This window comes from Teleopsis dalmanni, chromosome 1, assembly GCF_002237135.1.
Source record: "Teleopsis dalmanni isolate 2A chromosome 1, ASM223713v2, whole genome shotgun sequence".
Classification (NCBI taxonomy): domain Eukaryota; kingdom Metazoa; phylum Arthropoda; class Insecta; order Diptera; family Diopsidae; genus Teleopsis; species Teleopsis dalmanni.
Window position 1 is genome coordinate 173080438 of NC_051846.1, and position 23021 is coordinate 173103458.

The following is a 23021-nucleotide window of genomic DNA, read 5'->3' on the forward strand; positions in this document are numbered from 1 at the left end:
ATGTTTTGATCTAAAAGTAAGTCCAGAACATGTTATTTTTACTGGATCAAAGTAAAAGCTATAATCTCATATTTATTGAAATTCCTCAGATTAAAATTACTAATTTTGGAACATTTCCGGACTGATGTAAATCCAAATGGACTCTTTCAATATTAAATTTGTTGTAATATTATACTAACATTTTTGTAAATGTCTAATATACTTGTAAATGACAATCATTAACGTTAACGTATGCAAAACTATCTATACATAAAGGATATCATTAGCGCTTGCCATATCGAGAATAGTCATTTTTACTATTGTAGTTGAAGTAATTTTCAGTTTTGTTTTTGTTTCCATTAATACCATTAGTAATATCGAAAAACTGAAATCGTTTTTTATTTCCAACTATTGCTTTGGTGAAAAAGACAACATATTGACAGTTGATATAACTATTATTGAAATTGATACATTTTTCGATTTTTTGCTGTAGTTGACAAGATTAATGATGTGATAATACACGTAGTCAAAAAGTATATATTATGATATCTTAGAAAAATTTACATAAAATTTTATGGTTTTATGTCTTTTATTGATATTAAAGTATTATCAAATGTCGATTCATAAAATAGTAATTATGTTTGTTAACATTAATATTTAAATTCTTTAAAATAGACCAAATTTAATTAAAAATGTAATTTTCTTGTTTATAACTGATTGGTAATCAGTTTTTAGTATCTTATCTTAATATATATAGCTACGAAAAAGGCAATTAAATTCAGTAATACCATCAAAATAAAACCATTTTTTATGCATTGACATTATAATCTTTAAGCCGTCTGGAGATATATCCAACTTTAGTTGTTAATATATCGGTTATTCGATTATTTTGGTGTTTTCAATACCGTTTATTTTTCTTCTAGGCATAATCTGCATTCCGAATTACCAGATAATCGTACTTTGTGAAGGTGATATTTCAGACCATAATGACTCGCAATAAAACCCGTTGTCAACCTTAAATTATCTTTTGAGAATTTAAGAATGTCTTCGTAGGAGTGATCAATGCTTTGCTTTGTCTAAGTCATGGGAAGTCTTCTCAGTACACCAGCCGCATATAATTTTTCCTCTCCTTGATTATTTGTTTGGACTGGCCCAGTTTAAACCACAAAAGGGTTGGGGACTTGTTTGAGGAGCCGTTTTTGATGTAGTTCTGGCTAGCTCATCAGCTTGTTAATTTCCCACAACTTCTATGTTGTCTGGAAACTAGTAAACTGAAGAAGCTCGTAATACTTAAGGACCTGTTTCGACTTGAATGTCTAAATGACAGAGCTTTAAGCGCCGCCTGGCTGTTAGAGTACATAACAATTCTTAAGATAGACGGCTTTTTGGCTGATATTAGTTCTTACGCATAAGTTGATTAGTATGAAATCCAAAATTTCAATTATTTTTAGTTTACATTGCAAGTAGGGGAACTATTTCTTTATGTCCTTTTTTGAATAAGCCACTACCAAAACATATTTGCTTAATATTACATATACGCTTAGTTGTTTTTTGTATTGCATGGAAAATATAAGCATATTGACCATTAATTTTATATATTGTCGAAAACATTGAAGTCCAAAACCATGTACTGCATACTTCAGACTACAAATAGTAATGCAATAAATTACAGTAATCTTCATGAAGGACTTATAGAAATAAATTACTTAATTTAATGGATGGAACAATTATTCGAAGTAATACTAAACTACAACTCAGGGCTACAGTAATTCACTTCTAAATACGAATACACTTTCAACTAATACACTTTATATATGTAAATTGAAATGAAATTATTATAAATGCTTTTGTTGAACATTTCAAGGTACAATTACCTTTCATATTTCATAGTAACATATTACTTTATGTATACGTATAAATATATTTTTATATAACAATAACAATGACTTAATTTCTTTGCATTTCACATTAAGTATGGCTGTAACCATACTGTGGACTAATAAGCCAAATGGCACCACAATAACCAAACATGGCACAAAATAAATTTGCATATGGCCACATTCTTATGGTATATGTGAGTAAATACCACAATAGAACTAACTATACAGCTTTATTTGGAAGTAAAACTGTAACTTCAATATTTTCTTTTATTTATTTTTATATTTATTAGTATTTTTGTTATTTTTGTTATTTGGTAAATAAATTTTTGCTGTTACTAGCAATATTTTTGGAAACACCAATCGTGCTCGCCGTATTTGTTGAGCAAACAAAATTTTACTCGTATTTGCTTTCGCTACATAAAACTACTAGTTACAATGGAGCGAGTAGCAAAAAATACTAAGGAAAAATTAAGAATAAAATTGTTTTTTTTTTCTTTCTTAAAACTTTTTCCTCTATTTTTATAGTCAAAGTCAATGTTTTCGTAGTCATAAAATAATTTGCATACTTCCTTCCTTTACCGATGGAAGATGTAAGGACATAAAAATTTTGCCTAGACTGCTTCATTAAGTGATTTTCATTTATTTTGTCCTTTTTGCAGTTTATGTTTTACATTTATTGTGTGTAGTCTTATTTATATATGGTGAGTTTATAGGTAACGACCTATGTTTTATATTTTAATATTTTTCAAAATTTTAATAAGAGTACAACTCTGGGTTTTAATAAAAAATTTAAATCAATATATAGTTTTAAATAAATTTTGCCCACTTACTATTTACATGATATTGCAAAAATATACTTAATATCGCTTGTGAAATTTATTAAATTTCATTTTCATTCCTTGAAAATGTAACACCGAGTATAAATGCGCAAAATTAAATCAAATCAATAAATGTGTAAATTGAATTCATTTTAATCAAAATGTAAAACTTTCAACTAAGTCATTACTGGCATTCTAATAAAAGTGCAAGTTAACAGCACTAAATCTGGACCAGACAAATAGCAGAGACAACTTTTTTTTGACAAGATTTTTGACAAGACATTCTAAAGAAATGGTTAGCATATTTCAATGTTAAAAGAAATATATTTAAATATATTTAAAACAAATTAAATAATTTTAAAGTTGAAGAAATATATTTGAACAAAATTATAATATATTTATTCAATTCATGTTGAAATGTCAAAAACATTCTAATATCATTATCTGGCATACATCTATAGGTAATTAGATAATAATCAGAAACTTTTTCTTTTAAAGCTTAAACGTTTCATATAAATTATTATAAACTACGAAGGTCACTATTTATATTTTGAGCCTTAGCAACACTGATTGTATGATCTGACGTTTCCATACGAAAGTTTGAAATTATAAAACATAATCTACTTTAGACTTTTTGTCAAAAGAACGTTACTTGTGTTATTTACACTGATTTTTAAATTGAGTTTTCGCGAAAAAATGGAATTAACGCGATAATACTATCACGAAATGATTTATTACGACTTGGACTTTCGACGTGGATTATCAAGACAAGAGACGAGATTATCGATCAACTTACTTTCACATTTGGAGATGAACCTCCATGCTTTGTCACTGTGAAATACTGACACTGGTAGCATGATTTTAATCGTGGATGCAATTTGCACACATCTTTCGATTACTATTTATTTTGGTGTCTGATTCAAAATTAATTCTTAACAGCTGATGTTTTTATATAGACTTGTTTACAGTGAAACTAATGTCATGTGCTCCTATAATCAATATAACTACAGTCAGTGTAGTTAGCTACTATAGCAATCGACTGTATTTAAATTGATGAATATGACTATCATGGCTGATTTTTTTCTGTGTTTCATACATTGTATTGACCAACAAGTACATCTCTAAAGCGGATAATGTGTTCAAGCGTTGTAACAGCCGTTTATGAAAAACCTATGAAAAACCGGTAATGTTGAAATAGCACTTCATACAATAGCGTGCTGTGAGAAATTGAAAGAAAATATCCTAAGTACGTCAATATAGAAGTATAATTCATACAATATACAACATCGAACAACATTTCGTATTGAGCAGAAACCATGCAAACTTAATAGATCTTTTATTCTTAAATATAATACAGGTTCTTGTATAAAATGTATAATAAAAAATTTTTAACATCTGTGTTTATTTCAATAAAAAAATAATTTTTTTAAAAATAAATTTATAAATAACGTTAAATGATCCACAATGTTATGTAAGAAGAATACATATATTTTATAAAAACCCACTGAAATTAAATATCTATTGACACAATTGTTGTAAATACAAGCATTTAAATAATTTCTAAATAATCGCTTAAATGTATACTTAAAGCGTGAAATTATACTAAATATGCTTAAGTAATACAAAAACATTTTTTATATAAAAACGTTATGCTGAACGGAGTTGGTCTCAGTTGATTAGAAGCTTTAATTTAAGATCCATAATGAAGTTTTATATATTTTGTATATTGGCAATAATTATTTTTGCACAACAAGATATATTTGGTCAAGCCGATGACACAACTACGTTGGCACCGGCAACTGAATCTCCAACCACTGAAGCTCCTACAACTGAAGCTCCAACCACTGAAGCTCCAACAACTGAAGCTCCAACAACTGAAACTCCAACAACAGTAGCTTCAACAACTACAAAAATTCCAATTAAAAGTCCAAGTGACAAACCTGGTGGTGTTACTGGGCGTCCCGGTAGAGGTGGACGTACTTCAACAACTGAACCTCCAACAACTGAAGCTCCAACAACTGTAGCTGCCACAACTGAAGCTTCAACAACTGAAGTTCCAACAACTGAACCTCCAACAACTGAAGCATCAACAAGTGTAGCTCCAACAACTGAAGGTCCAACAACTGAACCTTCAACAACTGAACCTCCAACAACTGAAGGTCCAACCACTGAAGCTTCAACAACAGTAGCTTCAACAACTACAAAAATTCCAATTAAAAGTCCAAATGATAAACCTGGTGGTGTTACTGGGCGTCCCGGTAGAGGTGGACGTACTTCAACAACTGAAGCTCCAACAACTGAAGCTCCAACAACTGAAACTCCAACAACTGTAGTTCCAACAACTGAAGCTTCAACAACTGAAGCTCCAACAACTGTAGTTCCAACAACTGAAGCTTCAACAAATGAACCTCCAACAACTGAACCTCCAACAACTGTAGCTCCAACAACTGAAGGTCCAACCACTGAAGCTTCAACAACTACAAAAATTCCAATTAAAAGTCCAAATGATAAACCTGGTGGTGTTACTGGGCGTCCCGGTAGAGGTGGACGTACTTCAACGACTGAAGCTCCAACAACTGAAGCTACAACAACTGTAGCTTCCACAACTGAAGCTTCAACAACTGAAGCTCCAACAACTGTAGCTCCAACGAATGTTGCTTTTTAAGAAATCTGTTTTATAGATCTTCTTGAATTAAATTCTTGAACTCTTGAGTCAAAGAACTTAAACAATTTCTTAAATTACTTTTTTAAATTATTTCTCTTATTTTTTATTATCACTCTTATTACTCTTAATTATAAATAATTACTGATTTCATTATGTTTTTTAGGCATATTAATTTAATTAAATTTTTATTCATTTTTTTGTTTTTGTATTGCAGTAATTATTTACTGAAGTATCAGTTTTGAATAACTGAAGTAAACAGCTTAATTAAAAATATAAAATATCAATAAACAAATTTATTAAAAGTGTTATCTCTGGCGCATAATAAGGTTACTAAAGCATTGCATGACAAGTTATAGAACTATACTCTCATAGATTAAATAGCTTTCCAAAATATGATGCTGGATTTTATATCAATACAATATATGTACAATGTACATATATGAAACAGACAGTTAGACTAGAATGATCACAATTACAGTAACCTTAAAGCTATGAATAATAGATAAAATAATCATATAATATATAAAATTAGGCATATCATTCATCTGTACACATATACACTATATCAGTGCAGACACTACATATTATATTTACAACAAATATTCAATAAATGTATTTTGTAGATATCAGTTGTTATAACAAGTCAATAGTTAATAAGTCAATAGCACTCATAAAACTACATACATCACAAATGATTATGATGTATATTTCTATATAAGCTGTGTATTCTTATTTGGCTTACAATGAAAACGCATTGACCCAGTTGTCATAATTAAGCTAATATATGCATATCACATTTTTTGTCAAATAATTATACTGATATGTATAGATATAATATTCATATGAGAACAATCATTGAAAATTGCCCTTGATATTGTCGTATAAATATGTTCCGAAAAATACTCATGTCTTCAGTTTTTTTAAAGGTGCGAAATGAAGTTTTACATTTTAATACTTGCCTTTCTAGCTTTAGTGCAAATTGGATTTTCGTTTCCAGTATCTTCAGCATCGCAATATCCAGACTATTATAACTACTACTACTATCTACCTACAAATTATAATTATTATTATTATAGTGGATGATTCATAAAAATCCAACACATTATATAGAAACATTAAAATAAGAAGCTTAATTATATTAATTAAAAATATATAGTTTAAATAAAAATTTAAATTTATGTTAATAAACTATATATAAGGTTTATAAAAAGAATTTCTTTAAGAATTTAAATTAAGAAGAAGAGAATTCTTGTTTAAGTAGGATTTCGAAAACAATCGGCAGCACCGCTTGAAATTTGAAAGTGTCATATGCGCTTGAGAAAATTATAGTAGACTAGAGTAATTGCTGAACTTAACAATATTTTAGACTTAAGGATGATGCTCAACAATATAACAATATAATAAAAAGTTTCTCAAATGATTCCAAACTCAGAGAAGGACCGAACTTTGCCGTGATTATAAAGTTCTATTCCAGTTCTGCCTCAAATTTAAAAAATTTTTAAGGAAATGCTACTTTAAAATATAATGCTTACAATAATCTTATAAATTATTACACTTAGTCCCTAATTCAACTTTAAACTGGAAGTAATCTCATTTCAGCACGTCTAAAATATTAACTTAAAAATTACATTGCTTTCCAGTGCTACAAATACTTTTGATTTCTGGTCCATTCTTCTTGCATATTCTTTAAGCTTTTTAGCTTTGTAAGCAGTAATTGCTTTTTATTTTAGTTCCTTTGAAATAAGTTTTTAATAAAAGCGAACAATCTCTTTACTAGAAGACGGACTAATTTTGACACACTCAAAAAAATATATAGCTGATTTTACAAGATTTTAACTAAATATCAGGTCAAATATTCTTACTCGATGCATCATGTTGGTTCAACCATTTTATATGTTGGTTCTTTACCACATGAAATAAAACTTCACTAGCAAAATGATCAGGTCAGTTTAACTAGTATGTAAATAGAGCATATTTTCCAGAATCCATTACAAGTAGTTTCTAAAAATACTTAATAAAGTACTTTAGTTTTGTCTCAAGAGAAATTTATTTAATGGCTGGAGTTCTTTGAAGAAGCTGGGGTCTTTCTTTTTCACACAAAGAGAAACAAATTTATTTTATGTGCATTTTTTATGCATTTTTTTTTTTTGTAGAATATAATGCAAATATAATTATCTTGTATCAAGAGCTATTGATATAATGACTGGAATTATTCAAAAAAGAATACACAATATTCCATTTATAATAAAAACAAGATTAAAAAGATCTACTTGTTGCAGTCAAGTCTTCCATATCAATGACTTCCATATTAATTATTATTTTATTATTGTATGTAATTATCCTCTTCAGTGCAGTATTGAAAAATTATTAAAGTAAAGCTTAGTTACACTTAAGTGGAACCCGAATTTCCAGAACAATCCTTTTGCCGTGTTAACATTTCCATTCTGGGCTTATCAGACTCATTCAAGAAGATAGTATTGACCATTAAGCACATTTCGCATGATTAAAGACAACGTTATCCGTTAAACTATATAACAAAACTATTTTCATTTTAAAGCTCAAAAGATTGAATCCGACTAAAACACTACTGACCCGAACTCTTTAGTACTAAAATTTGTGAAACATCTTACAATAAACTATAAAATTGAAAAACCAGTTTTACATTTTGTTTTGCTCTTGTAATTGTATATATTCACATAGTATTTATGTATTATATATATCAGAATTTCTGATATCTTGCCTGAATAATATTCAATTTAACCTAATAAATTGAAAAGTCCTCCAAGTCCAACTACGGCGGTTCTAGCAGTAGTACGTCTAATTACTCTTCTTGTTGGACGTCTTGTTGATCTTCTCCTTCTTCTGGTTGTTCTTCTATTTGGTCTCCTTCTGCGAGTTGTTCTTCTGGTTGGTCTTCTTCTGCGAGTTGTTCTCCTTTTTGTTGTCTTGCGTGTTGTTTTCTTTGATGTACTTCCACCACTGCTTGGTGCAGCAGTTGTGGTATCGGTGGAGGAAGCAGCAGTTGTGGTATCGGTGGAGGAAGCAGCAGTCGTAGTATCGGTAGAAGCAGCAGCAGTTGTCGTATCGGTAGAGGCAGCAGTTGTAGTGTCGGTAGAAGCGGCTGTTGTAGTATCAGTAGATGCAGCAGTTGTGGTATCAGTACTAGCAACAGTTGTAGTATCTTGAGCAGATACAACTGCCACTAAAGCTAGTGCTAATAAAATTACAAATTTCATGTTTTAGCTTGAACTGTTCACTGTTGAAATAACTTAGAACAATGATAATCTTAGTCGGAACTTTCTCTATTTATACTAAATTGGTTACAAAAAACTGACTTTTCAAAAATAAAAGGCTTTAAAAATTTGTTAACGTAAATGATTAAATAAATATTTAAAGTTGTGAACTTAAATTTTTATAATAAATATTTTTTTAATTTTTTTTTTGATATATTTTTGTAACATATGTTATTATTTACAATTTTTACTTTCACGTGTATATAATTTTAATCTATTGTCTAAGTAAATTTCCATTACAAAAACAAAGACTTTAAGTCTATGTAAATAAGCAAATTTAGAAATTTTAAAACATTTTACAAATGTTTCAGTTATGCCTATTTGTCTTAAAAATTAATTGATGGGCTATGATTTCAGAAAAACATATAACATGGAATGGATGACTTTTATGGAAACATATAACAACTGTTTTGTTACACTAAATGTTTTTTTTTATTTTTCTTGTTTACAAAAGTCGAAAAAAATATATTAAACTGTTTTAAAGTACATTAAAATATTTAAAAATATGTTAAAAAAATTTTACTTTACTTTGAACATTATTCAAAGAATACCATTAATTTGTACAGGAAAGGATTAAGAAATATTATATTAATCGAAATTGATCTCTTCTATAATATATATAATTATATATAAGGAATGGCCATTTACTTTTCAGAAGAACATAAATTAAGACAATGAGATTTTGACATTATAAAAATCCAAAAAGTCATAGAATTATAAATCCCCTACCTTTCAGACAGCTTCTCAATTTTTTTTTGCTAAATAAAAATAAATACTTTTTAGAAGGTTTCAAAAATATGGTTATATTGTATATATACAAAGTATTTCCGCACTAATTATTACTAATATAATGTAATACTTCAAATAAAAACAAAAACAAACTTAACTATTTTGTATCAACTAAGACCCGTGTTCAGACCTATGTCGCAGTTGACAACTTTAAGTTCAAAATAATGAAACACCTTACTTTTCTGGAAATAAGCATTAATACACTCAGAAATAAAACTCAGGTCAAAATATTTTTACTGGATGCATGATGTTGGTTGACGTAAGACGATAGTTACGCCGTACAAGTCTCTTACCATACCCATCCTGCGGTAAACAATCAGTGATGCGAGCGCAATAAAAGCATTCAAGAGAAAAATATTTCGGAAGATTTGGTATCCAGTGGTGGAAAACGCGGAAGAGAATTTTCGTTTCTTTAATTATATGATTAAAAAAACAAAAGATTTGGAGTCGTCACTTGATCCTAGTAATTAGCTACAGCAAGCATATGATTCTACTATCTGTTGCGTTAGCCACTGGAAGCAACTAATGCCGGCAGACGTCTATAAAGGACAACTCAATAAGCAAGTAATACTGAAGTTCAAGAAAAACGTATCATTTTTATATTACATGACCTAAGTCTGCTACACCAAATAAGTTAGTTTATAAATAATGAACCTCCATTACTATGGTATATAGTTTATGAAGGCATTTTTTTAATGAATTTCTTGGAAATCCAAGCCTAGTGCTGACATTTGTGTTTATAAAAAAAATTAATAATTTACTTATAATTGAAAGTTGTTCCACTATTGAATATTGCTTTAAGAATCTTTAAATTGGTTTTAGTCATCTAACACATCGCGGATAATTCCGAAAGTCAACAAATAAAAAACAAGCTTTGGCAGAATTTAACTTTATTCATTAACGTGATCTACTTCAGCAGTAATACAAACATTCCAGCGCTTGTCTAATGTTTCGATAACTCTCTTGTACATTTCGATAAGTCTCGTGATTCATATTTGCCCCTAAAATATATCACAGGTTCGACGATGACTATTCATCGGAACCAAATCCCTTGGAGAGTTTTTGAGATGCGATTGAGTATGATATATTAGATAGATTATGATAATAAGGTAAATTTTTTATACATGATAATAAAATCATTTTTTATCCACGATAAAATTTGATAATAATGTCTTACTTTATATAAACGATAATATTAGGAGCTATACCTACATGATAATAATCAATCAAAATCAAAAAAGAAAATTGGAATAAGCTAAAGATGGGTTAGTACTATTTTGTTTTAATATTAAAACTTTCATTCATTTTTTAAAAACAAAACACCTTTTATTAATAATGGAATTTTTGACCAGTCCGTTTTATTGTTTTAGTTAGAATTTTCTTTAGGCTACTCTGGTCTTATTATTAGGATGCAAATAAAATTCAATTTATTTCATTTTTCACCCGACGTTTCGTTGGTTATTTTCCAACATCTTCAGGGGTATCTAAAATATTTTTTATTTAATAATTATGATTTCAAAACACAATGCGAAAATATATATATAATATAATTTGTGATATTGTATAAACAGAGAAACATGTACACAAAATGACTAACAACAACAATCACCTTTTTATTTTGTAAAATATATTTAAAAAAAACATACAAATCTTTCCCTAGCACTGGCATTTTTCAGTAATCTGACCTATAAAAAAGTAAATAAATTCTTTTAACCATCGTTCGTGTCAGCATTTAAGTGCACACATATCCTAAACACTAATTACTTTTGTACAAGGATATGTTAAACGTACTCATCGTGAAACACAGCAATTAGTAAATTGTTATTTTTCTTCTACAATTAAGGATTTCTTTTAAAGGTTTTTGACTGCACAAATGGGCGGTGAATTGTTGAAAATCGCTGCAGTGTCAACAGAAACAAAATAATTATACAGAAAGTGGAAGAGACACATGCATATGCAGATTAAAATGTATAAGATTGTACAGGATTTCGTATATTTGGCACTTCACGGTCATCCGATGGCATCACAACAACAGCAAATATATCATTCATCGCGGCGCCAGTGTCCTTAACTAGTGCCTCCACTTCACTCCACACAACCTTCACAAAACTAGTACTTTTTTTGCTTTAATTTTGTTGTTGCTATTTTACGCTTTGCTGGATTTTATCATAGCAAGCCCTGACGCCAACAACCCCGACGTCATTTTATTGTAACAGAAGTACAAACATATATCAGTACGTAGTAACGTAAGTAGTTGCGTCACTGAGTCAAATCAACATTTTCATTTACTTCCACAGACAATGTCGCCAATGGGCAGTGGGTTGATCTAAGGAAATTACTTAAAATTTTTTAAATATTGCCAATATGAGAATTTAATATAGAATCCAAAACTTGTCAATAGAGTAATACTAATTTTGCGAAGATGCTTGTAATGCGATGAAGGAGACCATATACATATGTGAAATATATATATTATGTGGTCTTCACTAAGCAGAAGTTCTATTATTATTTATTTAAATATCAAATTTAAATGAAATCAATACTAATAATAAATGATGAGTATAATAGAGATATATGTTATTTATTTACATATTTCAAGCAAACGATGGTTTATAACCAACGGATGATGAAGCTGGGCCTCTAATGCAATCTAATAACGAAATAAAATAAATAGTCTATGTAAATAGTCTATGTATGTTATTGTAGTGTATTAATTGTAATTAATAAATTACATATATTTTTCTTGTCCTCATTCTTCTATCTTCCATTTTGGTATTAAGAACAAAATACCTCTGTAAATGTAAAATAGAAAATATCAAAAAAAAAGATAAAGGAAAAATATTGTACTTTATTCGTTTCATCACCTTTTCAACAGCATCAAAGCATGAATAAAATTTTAATTTTTTGAATTTTAATCCTCAATTTTACTCAAATGTAGCATGGACAATATTTGCAAATTCAAATCTCTTTATCTAGGATCTAAGCCCTTTCAATATATGGTGTAGTAAAATAAGTTGCTCAGATTAACTGATTTCACTAGTTTAATAAACAGATAGTATACAGTGAAATAATTTACTTTCAAATTGATTATTTATAACATTATATTAATTAATTTTTCTAATTTCTCGAATTTTAAAGAGAATTTCTCAGCGAGTGATCATTTGAGAATATTTTCAATTAATTTTTCAATCCCCACTAATATAAATGATGAAATTCAAATTTTTATAAAATGTCAATTGCTTTCAAGTTCACACTAAAATAATTTTTTTATAATAAATAATAAAATATAAATAATTTTAATTGTTTTGTGACAAGAAATCTATTTTGAAAAGTAAAATATGTGGAAAATTTAATTTTAACATCCTTATTACGGGAATACTAACCGTTCATTGTAGATTCAATAATCACTCAACTAAGTTAGGAGTTCAATACACTAGAGATAGTGTAGGGAAGAGAGAAAGAAAACGCATGCTAGAAGAATGCCCAGCACTGATGAACAAATGGAAGAAACACATAGGATCGTATTTGATCTTACATAAGAATTTAAGGTTAGGAAAGATAGGCTCTATACTATCTTTCATTAAAAAAATCGGACTTGGGGAAACACACTTGATATGTGTATTATATAATCTCTCTCACTTTATCAAGAAATTAGGCTAGACTTAAGAACACTATTCCATGTATATTTAAATTTAATAAATATAGTTTGCTTCGAACTGAAGAACGAGAATGGTGTTTTATGTTGCTTGAATATGTATTAACTCTAATCCAACTAAGGGGCACATAGATCTTTTAGGCAGTGCATTATGCCTTATCTAAATAATAATGCGAATTAGTATATTATAACCAAAAGTTTAATTTTTAATCAAATGAATTCTTAAACTGACAATACAGCCGTTTGAGATAAGATCAAATATTAAACATCAGTGGTGTTTAAAAATATCTGTTGGCTTACTTGTCCATATGTAAGTTTAGTTCTTCTATAAGTTCGTTAGAAAATTTGATGCTTGTCAAATTTAAAACACGTGTTGACATGTTAACAAATAAAAATAATAAAATTTTTATTTGCTTTATTCAAATTTAAAAAGTTAAACAAAAACTTATTTTGAGGAATTTAAGTGAATTTTAGGAACCTATTAGACCCGCTATTAGAAGTGAATTCACATGTTAACAAAGAGAGATAAAGTGATTTTTATATGCTTTATTCCATGTTTTGTCTATATTAATCATTGATAAGTATAAAAACAATATATATATAATAACAATATATATATATTAAATAGATTTTAGAAATTTTATCAGTCTTAGAAGTGATTTCCTAACAGTTCTACATGGACATAGTGTAAGTTCGTCTCTACTTTCAGTAAAACACGACTTCAAAGTAGCATTATTTATACTATTTGTTGTTTTAAAGTTTAACTAATTAAAACTCTAACCGTAAAAATATAGTTTTCCATTTAAAAAGAAAAGGTTTTTGCAATTTCAACAAATAAAATAGCAATATGTTCCACTGTACATCGTAAAATTGCGCTTAACTTTCTTTACGAACGCGAAAGTTAACATTTCCTTGCCTTCCGCATGCTTCTTGGCACTTTGTTGCCACAATTTCTGTTGAATAATTTTTGGCTTTCGTTTTGGTGTGTGCCGTTTTGTTGCTCTGCAACATTTTATTGTTTCTGTAGTCATGACTAAGCAACAAATTTCAAGCTGAGCCAAGCTGGCCGTATGTTTTATTTAGTTGACGTTTGCTAAGGCTCAGCAATTTTTGTGTTGTTTGTTTTTTGTTTTTTTTTGTAATTTTTTGTTTTTGACTGCTGTTTTTATTTACTTTTTATTTTTGTTTTATTGTTGTTGTTTTTGGATTTAAGCGCTCGTAAATTTGTTTGTTTTACTTTTCATTTTAATCTCTTCACAGCGGAATTTAATTCAGTAGAACATTTAGCGTTAATTATGTACGTGTAAAAACAAGAGAAATGAAATGCCTCTGTGTGTATGTATGGGTGTGAGTGTTTATGTATAAATGCGTGTCAAGTGCAATTTAAAGTTTTTCATTTATTATTTTTTTTCTATTTTTTTTTTGTTTTGAATTTCTTTTACATTTCCGCACTGCACTTCTCTTTTGTGTTATGTTGCACCTCAAAATTTAAAAGAGTTTGAAAAATAAATTCAAAAAAAAGAAAAGAGAATCTTTTTCAAAAATTTTAAATGCAACGGAAAATGAAGCAATAAATCATCTGCAACAAAATATGTTTTTAATGGTTTATTTTTTGGAGAATTTGTTGAGAGAACCAAAATGATTAATTACCAAAAAACTCGAAAACAATATGCAAAATAACTAAATTCTCAACCGAAAGTAATTTTAAAATTTATTAAGACATTTTGATGTTGCTTTCATTAAAATTTACCAAATAAACTAGATTAAATCATTAAAAAATATTTTTGATTTTAAATAATTTAAAGATAATATATTCAAGAAATAATAGTCTTCAAAAAATAATAGCCATAGAGTAAGAGTAAGGTTGCGAAAAGTGCATACTGGTAACACGTAAAATCAGTACTCGTATCTTTATATCCTTAACTCGTATAGCTTAAATAAACAAAACAAAAACAAATACACCCACAGAAAGATTAGATATAATTGTCTTATAAGAAATATAATATAATATACGCGACTACCTAAAGTTTGGTGCTACAGTTTGGTGACCATCTTTGATTAAAAGCTAAATACATTCAAAAACTCAGCAGAATTCATAGGATAGCATGTGTTGGCATAACAGAAGCTTTTATGATTCACTTTTCGGACGCTCTAAACGTAATGCTACATATACTACCCATAAATCTTCATATTACAAATATCAGGCTTCTAGTTGGAATGTACATACAGACATAGCCAGATTCAGAAGGCAGAAGGAATGTTCTACCTATTTACAGACTTTAATCACTCTCTCAGCTTACCTAATAAAGCCACGTTTTAACAATCTGAAATTTTTTCAATTAGAGGAGCAGGTTAGCTAATCGGAAGTCACTTCAAGGACGGATACAGTGTTGTCATTTCTATTGTCATATAAGTGACAATTAAAGCCCTTTATCATAAAAATAAACCTGATTGAAGAATATAGAGAGACATCTAGCTGACATCATTTAAATCTGGATTTCTGGACTTAGAAACATGGGAGGGTATGAAAAAGCTGACGCTTTGACTCACCTTGTTACTGCCTTTACTAATTAATTACTAACCTCTACTTTCTTCAGCTTGCAAATAATATATAGAAGATACTTAAGTCATGTGCATCTTCCTAGTTAATATAGTCCTTATATAACAAGATCAGATCTTAAGAACTCAATGCAAGAAACTGTGTGAATGTTGCCGTTCTTTCTGGTCACTGGTGTCTACAAATCCATGCATAGAACTTTTATTCCAAACTAGTGGAGAAAAATGAGGAAAGAAAGATAGAGAGAAAGAGATAGAGATAGAAAAAGAGTCAGATTTAAAACAAAAATTGCAAATCCAACAATAGTAAGACAATTTTTAGTTTCATTTATATATAGAATACATGATTTTAAATTTTGAAATGCCTCCATGGAAATAGTATCTTAAAATTTTATCATAATTATACAGAATTCACTTCGAAATTATTTGATCCACTTTTATTTATTATAATTTATGTTTATTAATAAAAGAAAGAAAATGTTTAACATATTTTTGGTAGTACCCATAAGACTATTTTATACAAAATTTTCATTAAATAACTTGATTATATACTGAATGCAGCAATTTAAGTTTTCATTTGCCTAAATGAATTTACATGTTAGCAACAATAAACTGAAAGGTATTTCCACAAAGTTCAAAAGTTCATGTCTCAAGTTGTAAATTGTTGTAAATTGTTGGGTGCACATAGCATAACATTTACACTTGCCAGCTCATTGTAGCCTGAAAAAAAACAGAACAATAACAAGATTACAACCATACAAATTACAATTTACAAGACATTCAAGTACGAATTCGCAATAATGTATGTACATATAGCCCACATAGCCGACATAGCCTACATAGCCCCGAAAAGGTTAATTGTTGTGTATGCACATTATATTAGGAAGCCAAAGCTAAGAACAGCTGCATTCAAGCAAAATCGATTACCGTAAACTTGAAATAAAACAACGGAACATTTTGTAAAATAAATTACATGTCTGAAAAGTTTCTTATGTGTATAATATGTATAATAGTCTAATCTAAATAAATATTTTTTAGTGACTTTTGATAAGAAAATAATTAGAAATAAATAACTGATTTTGAAATTCTATTCCATTTTATCTTTATTTATATTTTACTAGCATATGTAGAAGCAGATTTAATAAGAACTTTAAAAAAGGATCCAACAAAAAATATCTAACAAAACCCCTTTACTTTTTTTCAAAAAAAAAAATCATTTACTAAAAGCCAACATGGAAAGCCAATCACCACAACGGGTCATAAATTTCACTAAACTGAAAACTGTGGTGAAGAGCTTTTACTTTATCAAAGAGATTTTGTACTTTCATTTTTTTATTAGTAATATTTTTCCACGTTCGTTACATTTTAAAATAGTTTTCTATTTGGTACTTCTGATATACATTTTAAAAAAAAATTAATTGCCAAACAAACGTATTTGGTTTTCACATTTTTTGCTTAGATTTTTAACTAAATCGGTTGAAAGGATATGCGTGTATTTGTTATAGAGTCACTTTAGGATAGCGTAAGGATATATACAAAAGCATACGCCACATCCGTACACTAGCTTATGCATATCCTTACTACACACATCTGCTCTTACTTATTTCAATTCTCTTTTTCTGTTGCTTTTAGTGTATTTCTTTACATGCATTCTTACTACGACGAATCCTTAGAGTAAGTGAAGCTATATGCAAACTAGCACTAACAATGCATGGCATATCAAAACAGCCTTCTAATATTGCATTTCGCTGGCATGCAAATGCAAAATTGTTTTACTTTATTATGCATTTTTGTTTTTTTTTTTTTTCTTCTTGAATTTATTTGCATTTACATTTCTTTACATTCATGAACTGCATTGGAATGTGTTTTTTTCCAACTTCCTACTTAATCCTTGTACTGAACTTGGAGTTTTACGTGGTATCTATTTGACGTGCTTGGATTTATGCATAAATAATGTGCAAAAATAAAAAACAATTTGTTTTTCTTTATTTTAAAGTGGGGTGCAGACTATCATACTGGTATGTCATACGAGTTGCGCTCTCTCTTGCTCAAATTTCTTCTAGCGTCCGAATTTGAACACGTATGACACACAAGAGTAGGCAAAATTTTTGAAGAGTGCTTTTGCAGGTAGTGCTGGGAAAATTTGTGTGTTTAAAATAAAATTTTAAAATTGAAAAAATTTATAGTTAACGTATAGGTTGTGCTTTGCTTATAATTGATTATAATTTTGTATATTTTATATATGCCTTTTTTTGCGATCTTTATATTCACATCTTTGGACATCCCACAAACAGCGATTACTTTTGTTAACATTCGATGAAAGCATCTAAAAATGCTTTATCTGCATCCATATTCATATTTTTTTTAGGTTTATTGGTCATTAAGCACAGCAGTTGAAATGAAAAGATCAGTAAAGGACCGTAGTTAATTTCATTCACTACCTGTAAAGTTTCTTAAGAAATTTTTCATAAATAGATCATACAAATAATGTATATATATATATACATAAGAATGTATATATCTTCATTGTTTTTCAAGAAATTTGATCATTTCCATATTTTTGTTAGTTAAAGGTTATTAACATTTAAAATTCTTTTATTTTAATAACAAGTTTTAACAAAGAAAAGCATATTTAGAATACAAAGTATTATATCTTAAATTTGGGTTATTAATTAATTGTTATTACGACCAATTTTCAATATGTTTTTTTATTACTGGGCTTAGATCATAAATTTAACGATGTTTATATTTAGATGTTTTTTTAAAAAAAATTTTACTTATAATCATCGTTTATAAATTAAAATAAAATAAAATAAAATATTTAATAAATTAAATAAAATATTTAATATATTACATAAAATATTTAATTGTATTTTAATTTTTTATAAGAATTTTATGTAAAAATTTATATTTTTTTTAACTAAGATACAATTAAATATTTAACACAAATTTATAAGTGTAATTTTAATAATAATAAATATAATAATAATAAATACATTAATAATAAAATAATAAAAAACATATTAAATTTATATTATAATTCTACATATTCCACCTGCTTACAATAAATTTGCAAGGCAAAAATGCTCTTGTATGACGTATGAATCGTTAGGGGTGACAGACTATCATACACAACGCGTATGCGAGAGCTGTTCACCAAAATTTTGGTGAGCACGCCAACACGTTGGTAAAGGTGGCAGACTATCATACCTGTGTGTCATACGACGTTTTTCTCTCTCGTATGACATACCAGTATGATAGTCTGCACCCCACTTAAGCAATGCATATTTTACACTCAACGTGAAGAGATTCTAATAAAAATTGTTGCACGTGACGTATGAGTAATTTTTTATTCGGTTAAGTTTCCTAAAACAAACTGAAGCTTAATAAATGTAGTTAAATTGATTAAATTAATTTCCAATAAAATCATCAGGAATATTTAAATATAATGAAGTTGATCATAAGTTACTTTATATCAAAATTTATTATATTTTGGAACGAAAGTTAAGAATTTTTCGGCTTTTTTAATATATAATGGTTTAAGAGTAATATGAGGCGTTAAAATATAATTTTCCATCAGTTTTTCTACTAGACATTTGAGTCTCTGACAATTACATGTTGTAATTCATAAATTAAGATTTTTCGTAAGTTTGCTCCGAATGAATAGATTTTTGTCTTCAACGTCGTTTCCAAAAAGGAAAAAAATTGCTACAGAATATCTATCTATTATTAAGATATAATTAAATATTAACTATTATCTATTCTTAAAGTTCATTAAAAAAAATACAAACACATCAGAAACTTTAAAGCAAACAACGATGTTTCAATTTTCACGGATGGCTTGAAAATGGATTGCAGTGTAGGAGTTTCCAGGATTGGAGTTTTCTCTCCAATGGCAGACATAATCCCCTTCCATAGGCTACCTAATGAAATAGATTTTTCAGTTGAAGTTCAGCGATTAGTGAAGCGTGTTGGGTAATTATAAATCACTTTAAGGACAGATGCTTCATATAGGAACATATAGGAACCCGCCTTGTCGCTTCTCTAGTTGTATCCCTAGGGTTACCAGCTTATATTCATAAAACAAGACCAGATCTTAGTGTGATTAATATATTAGAAAGGCTTACTGCAGTCTTTTCTAGTCACTAATGTTTAGAAACTCACACAGACAAACTCTGTATTCCTTTTATTGGAGTAGTGAAAACTTTTATGAAAAAGAAACTATTACACATTTTCGCTATGAATGTCCAGTTCTAGCCTCAAGAAATATTTTTTAAGGGATGAACTGTTATGAGAGTTTGTTAGACTGTTCATTGGTAGGGACAAAAGATCGATTTAATTATTTAAATTGCATTTAGTTTTTGTCTTTTTCTCTATTTAGATTAATAAAAACTTTTGTGTTTAAAGACAAATTCGTGCCTTTCTGAAACAGATAAATTAATCAGTAATAAAGTATCAAGTAAATTAATAAACATTTTTACATTAGACATTCTTCCTCCAATTAACACCACATCAGAAATAAGAATTGAAAAACAGATAGAGTAGAAATAATAAATGGAGCACGTGAAGTTTACATTTTACCATCATTTCTTTTCAAAAACTCAATCGACTCAGATGAATAAGGGATATAGCTAAACAGTAAATAATTTGGGATTAAAGGAGAACCCAACAATGATTGCAGACAAAAATGTTGAGCTCTTCTATTTAGTTATGTTCTGTTATGTTATGTTAACCCTTTTAAGAGTTAGTGCACCTGTGCATTTTTACTCTATGATAGCTGGGGGGATTCTGCAGAGTCCACTCATCTCACTGAATAATTTGAGTATTCCTAATAATCTTCGAGATTATTCAATGATAGATCTAAGATCTGCGTACCGCCCCGTGCAGTTAGTGATTACTCTGAGATTAGATAGTGCTAAATAGGGCAGCAATCTAAGGGTTAACAGCTGGACTTTGAGTAATAAAGTGGTTAATTTTAATAGTACTGGAAATATTATTGCAGAAGATTAAATCAAAAGAATGGAACTCCGATCAAGAAATCTTGGGAAGAACTGAAATTGTCAGAATGCACTTATACAAAATTAAACAATTGTTTAGCAATCATCAGATCAACTGAGGACAAAAACTGGGTTTTCTGAAGTTTTGCATTTGATTGGATTTTTTATGTGGATTGCAGATAAAGATCTGCAAACAGTTCAATTAAAAAACAGAAAAGTTTAATACTTTGTATGAAACAAGAAGAATTGGAATTTTTGAAAGTAAAATTCAGTTGATCGCTCACAACTTTTAAAATCATTGCATTTTAAGAAGAAAATAAAGTTCTGTAATCTGTAAATATTTAATAATTGAATAACGAAAAGTTCTTTAAGTATCACTCAAAGAAAAACATTTTTCTTTCTGTGTCAATTATACTCAATTGCTACCTACAGCCTTCAATTATTTACACAAATTAAACACAATTTGTAAATTTTTTTTCAAAATATGTAAAGATAAGTGTCAATTTCATTTAACCTGTTTGTTAAACTGTTTTCTGAGTGTAATTTTTAAAATCAAGAAATAACCTTTAAGTTTTAAATAAAATTTTTATTCAGATTTAAATTCTTTTTGTTAGCTGAAATACCATCAGGCGTGTATCGTTATCTGTTCAAGGCAATGAATAAAACAATCCACTTAACAAGTTGAGTCGTTAAGCCGTCGACATTTAATTTACAGTGGCACCTACCAAGGAGTGGCCTACGAGGTACTCAATATTAAGGAACACAAAAACCAAGAAAAAAATGAAAAATCCTCTGCAGCAGCAGTAACTGGCGTATTTGATTTGTGCCAACAAAATTCAACAGTTAAGCTCTGAGCTGAACATACATTAATTTTACTGCGAACGATCCTGTAAGATTTGTGTGCAGTGTGCCAATGTCTGTCCTTGGATGAGAAAATACGTTTCGAGTTGTGTACTTAATTTATGCACCCTGATGATGTTGTCACAAACGCTACTTTTCCAGTAATTGCCACAAAAAGCTAAAAGAAAATTAACCATAAAACCGCTGAAAATCCTTTTTATTTATCCAAAGCAAAGCAAAGCAAGGTAAAGCAAAAAATACATATCACAAAACTGTAACGAAAGCCAAAAGTAAATACATAAATTATACCACGATTTCAATTTCCGAATGACGGGGTTTCTGTAAAAAATGTGAAATAAATGAAAGCAATAGAGAAGCTTCAGTACTAACTAGTTTTATATGTTTACGATTTCAGTGTTAAAATTAATTATTGTTGAAAAATGGATGTTTAAAGCTAGCATCGATCTACTTATAGAAATTTATTGATTTTTTTATTGTTATAATTAAAATTGCACAATACAGTAATTGTAAATAACAGAATAGTCGGGAAACGCTTTGCTTTATATGGTATATAACTTAAAGACATGACTTTTCATTTTGGGTTTAAACACAAACATGGTTCTCTACATAGCTATTTACACTTACTTAATTTTGAACAAATAGTATCTGTACACAAGAGACTTTGGGCCTTAGTTTTAGTATATTATAAACTAATAGTTTATAGTTTTTATAAAATTCTTATGGTGTGCCAATTTTTAAGCTTAAAACTACCATTGAGGTGCTAAAAATGTAATTGAATCAATGCATCCAGAAATTTTTTTTACATTTTTTGTGTGGTTTTAATATATACTTTTAATTTATATGAATTTTCATTCATATTATATTTTCATTTTCATTTCAACTTATGGAACTGGGGTATTGTGGCCTCACGAATTCTACAAATACTTTAAAGCACTCTAAAAAAACTCTATAAATACTACTGTGGTAGTGGTACTCCTCTGAACACATAGAAAAGCAAAAAAACTTTTACATTTATTTTATATCTAAGTCGGTTGTCAAACACAATGGGCCATAATTTAAGTTGAAGCACAAGACAGGCTTTGGACACAAGACAGTCACCTAAACCTAACCTAAGTCTGTTGTGAGCAATTTGACAGACTTTACTTCATCTACATCTAGATGTTGTCATCTCCTTATCAATAGTTATTTGCTATGTTAAAGCAGTTCATTTGACTATAGACTATCATAATGGATTTGAATAAGGAGTCTGTCACTGTATGACTATTGTGGTGCATAACGAACCCATTATCTTTTATTAATAGCATTTATTGCACGTAATAAGCTGTACTTCAATAACAGATTATACTCATTTAGTTACTATATTACCAAAAATTTTTTCTTCGGGTTCATTTATAGCACGTTCCAAGCCGTATCTTATAAATACATACTCGTTTCGGTCACTATACATTGTGACCGAAAGGTTTTCGGAGGTTCTCATTTAAAATTCGCGCGCTGTATATTTTTCGATATTTTAAGTTTATGTAGTTTG

General features: G+C 28.8%; 2 protein-coding genes across 2 annotated transcripts; one reads left to right on the forward strand and one right to left on the reverse strand.

The window, feature by feature from the left end:
- Positions 1–4379: 4379 nt before the first annotated feature.
- On the forward strand, positions 4380–5390 carry LOC119666735 (salivary glue protein Sgs-3-like). Its single transcript, XM_038076017.1, has one exon. It carries the CDS (start codon positions 4380–4382, stop codon positions 5340–5342), a length of 963 nt encoding a protein of 320 aa, XP_037931945.1. The 3' UTR covers positions 5343–5390.
- A 2708-nt stretch (positions 5391–8098) lies between these two features.
- Positions 8099–8578, reverse strand: LOC119666736 (salivary glue protein Sgs-3). Its single transcript, XM_038076018.1, has one exon. It carries the CDS (start codon positions 8576–8578, stop codon positions 8099–8101), a length of 480 nt encoding a protein of 159 aa, XP_037931946.1.
- Positions 8579–23021: the final 14443 nt, after the last annotated feature.

Excerpts from the sequence above, each read along its gene's own strand:
- LOC119666735 (XM_038076017.1), top strand. The coding sequence starts at position 4,380 with ATGAAGTTTTATATATTTTGTATATTGGCAATAATTATTTTTGCACAA.
- LOC119666736 (XM_038076018.1), bottom strand. The coding sequence starts at position 8,578 with ATGAAATTTGTAATTTTATTAGCACTAGCTTTAGTGGCAGTTGTATCT.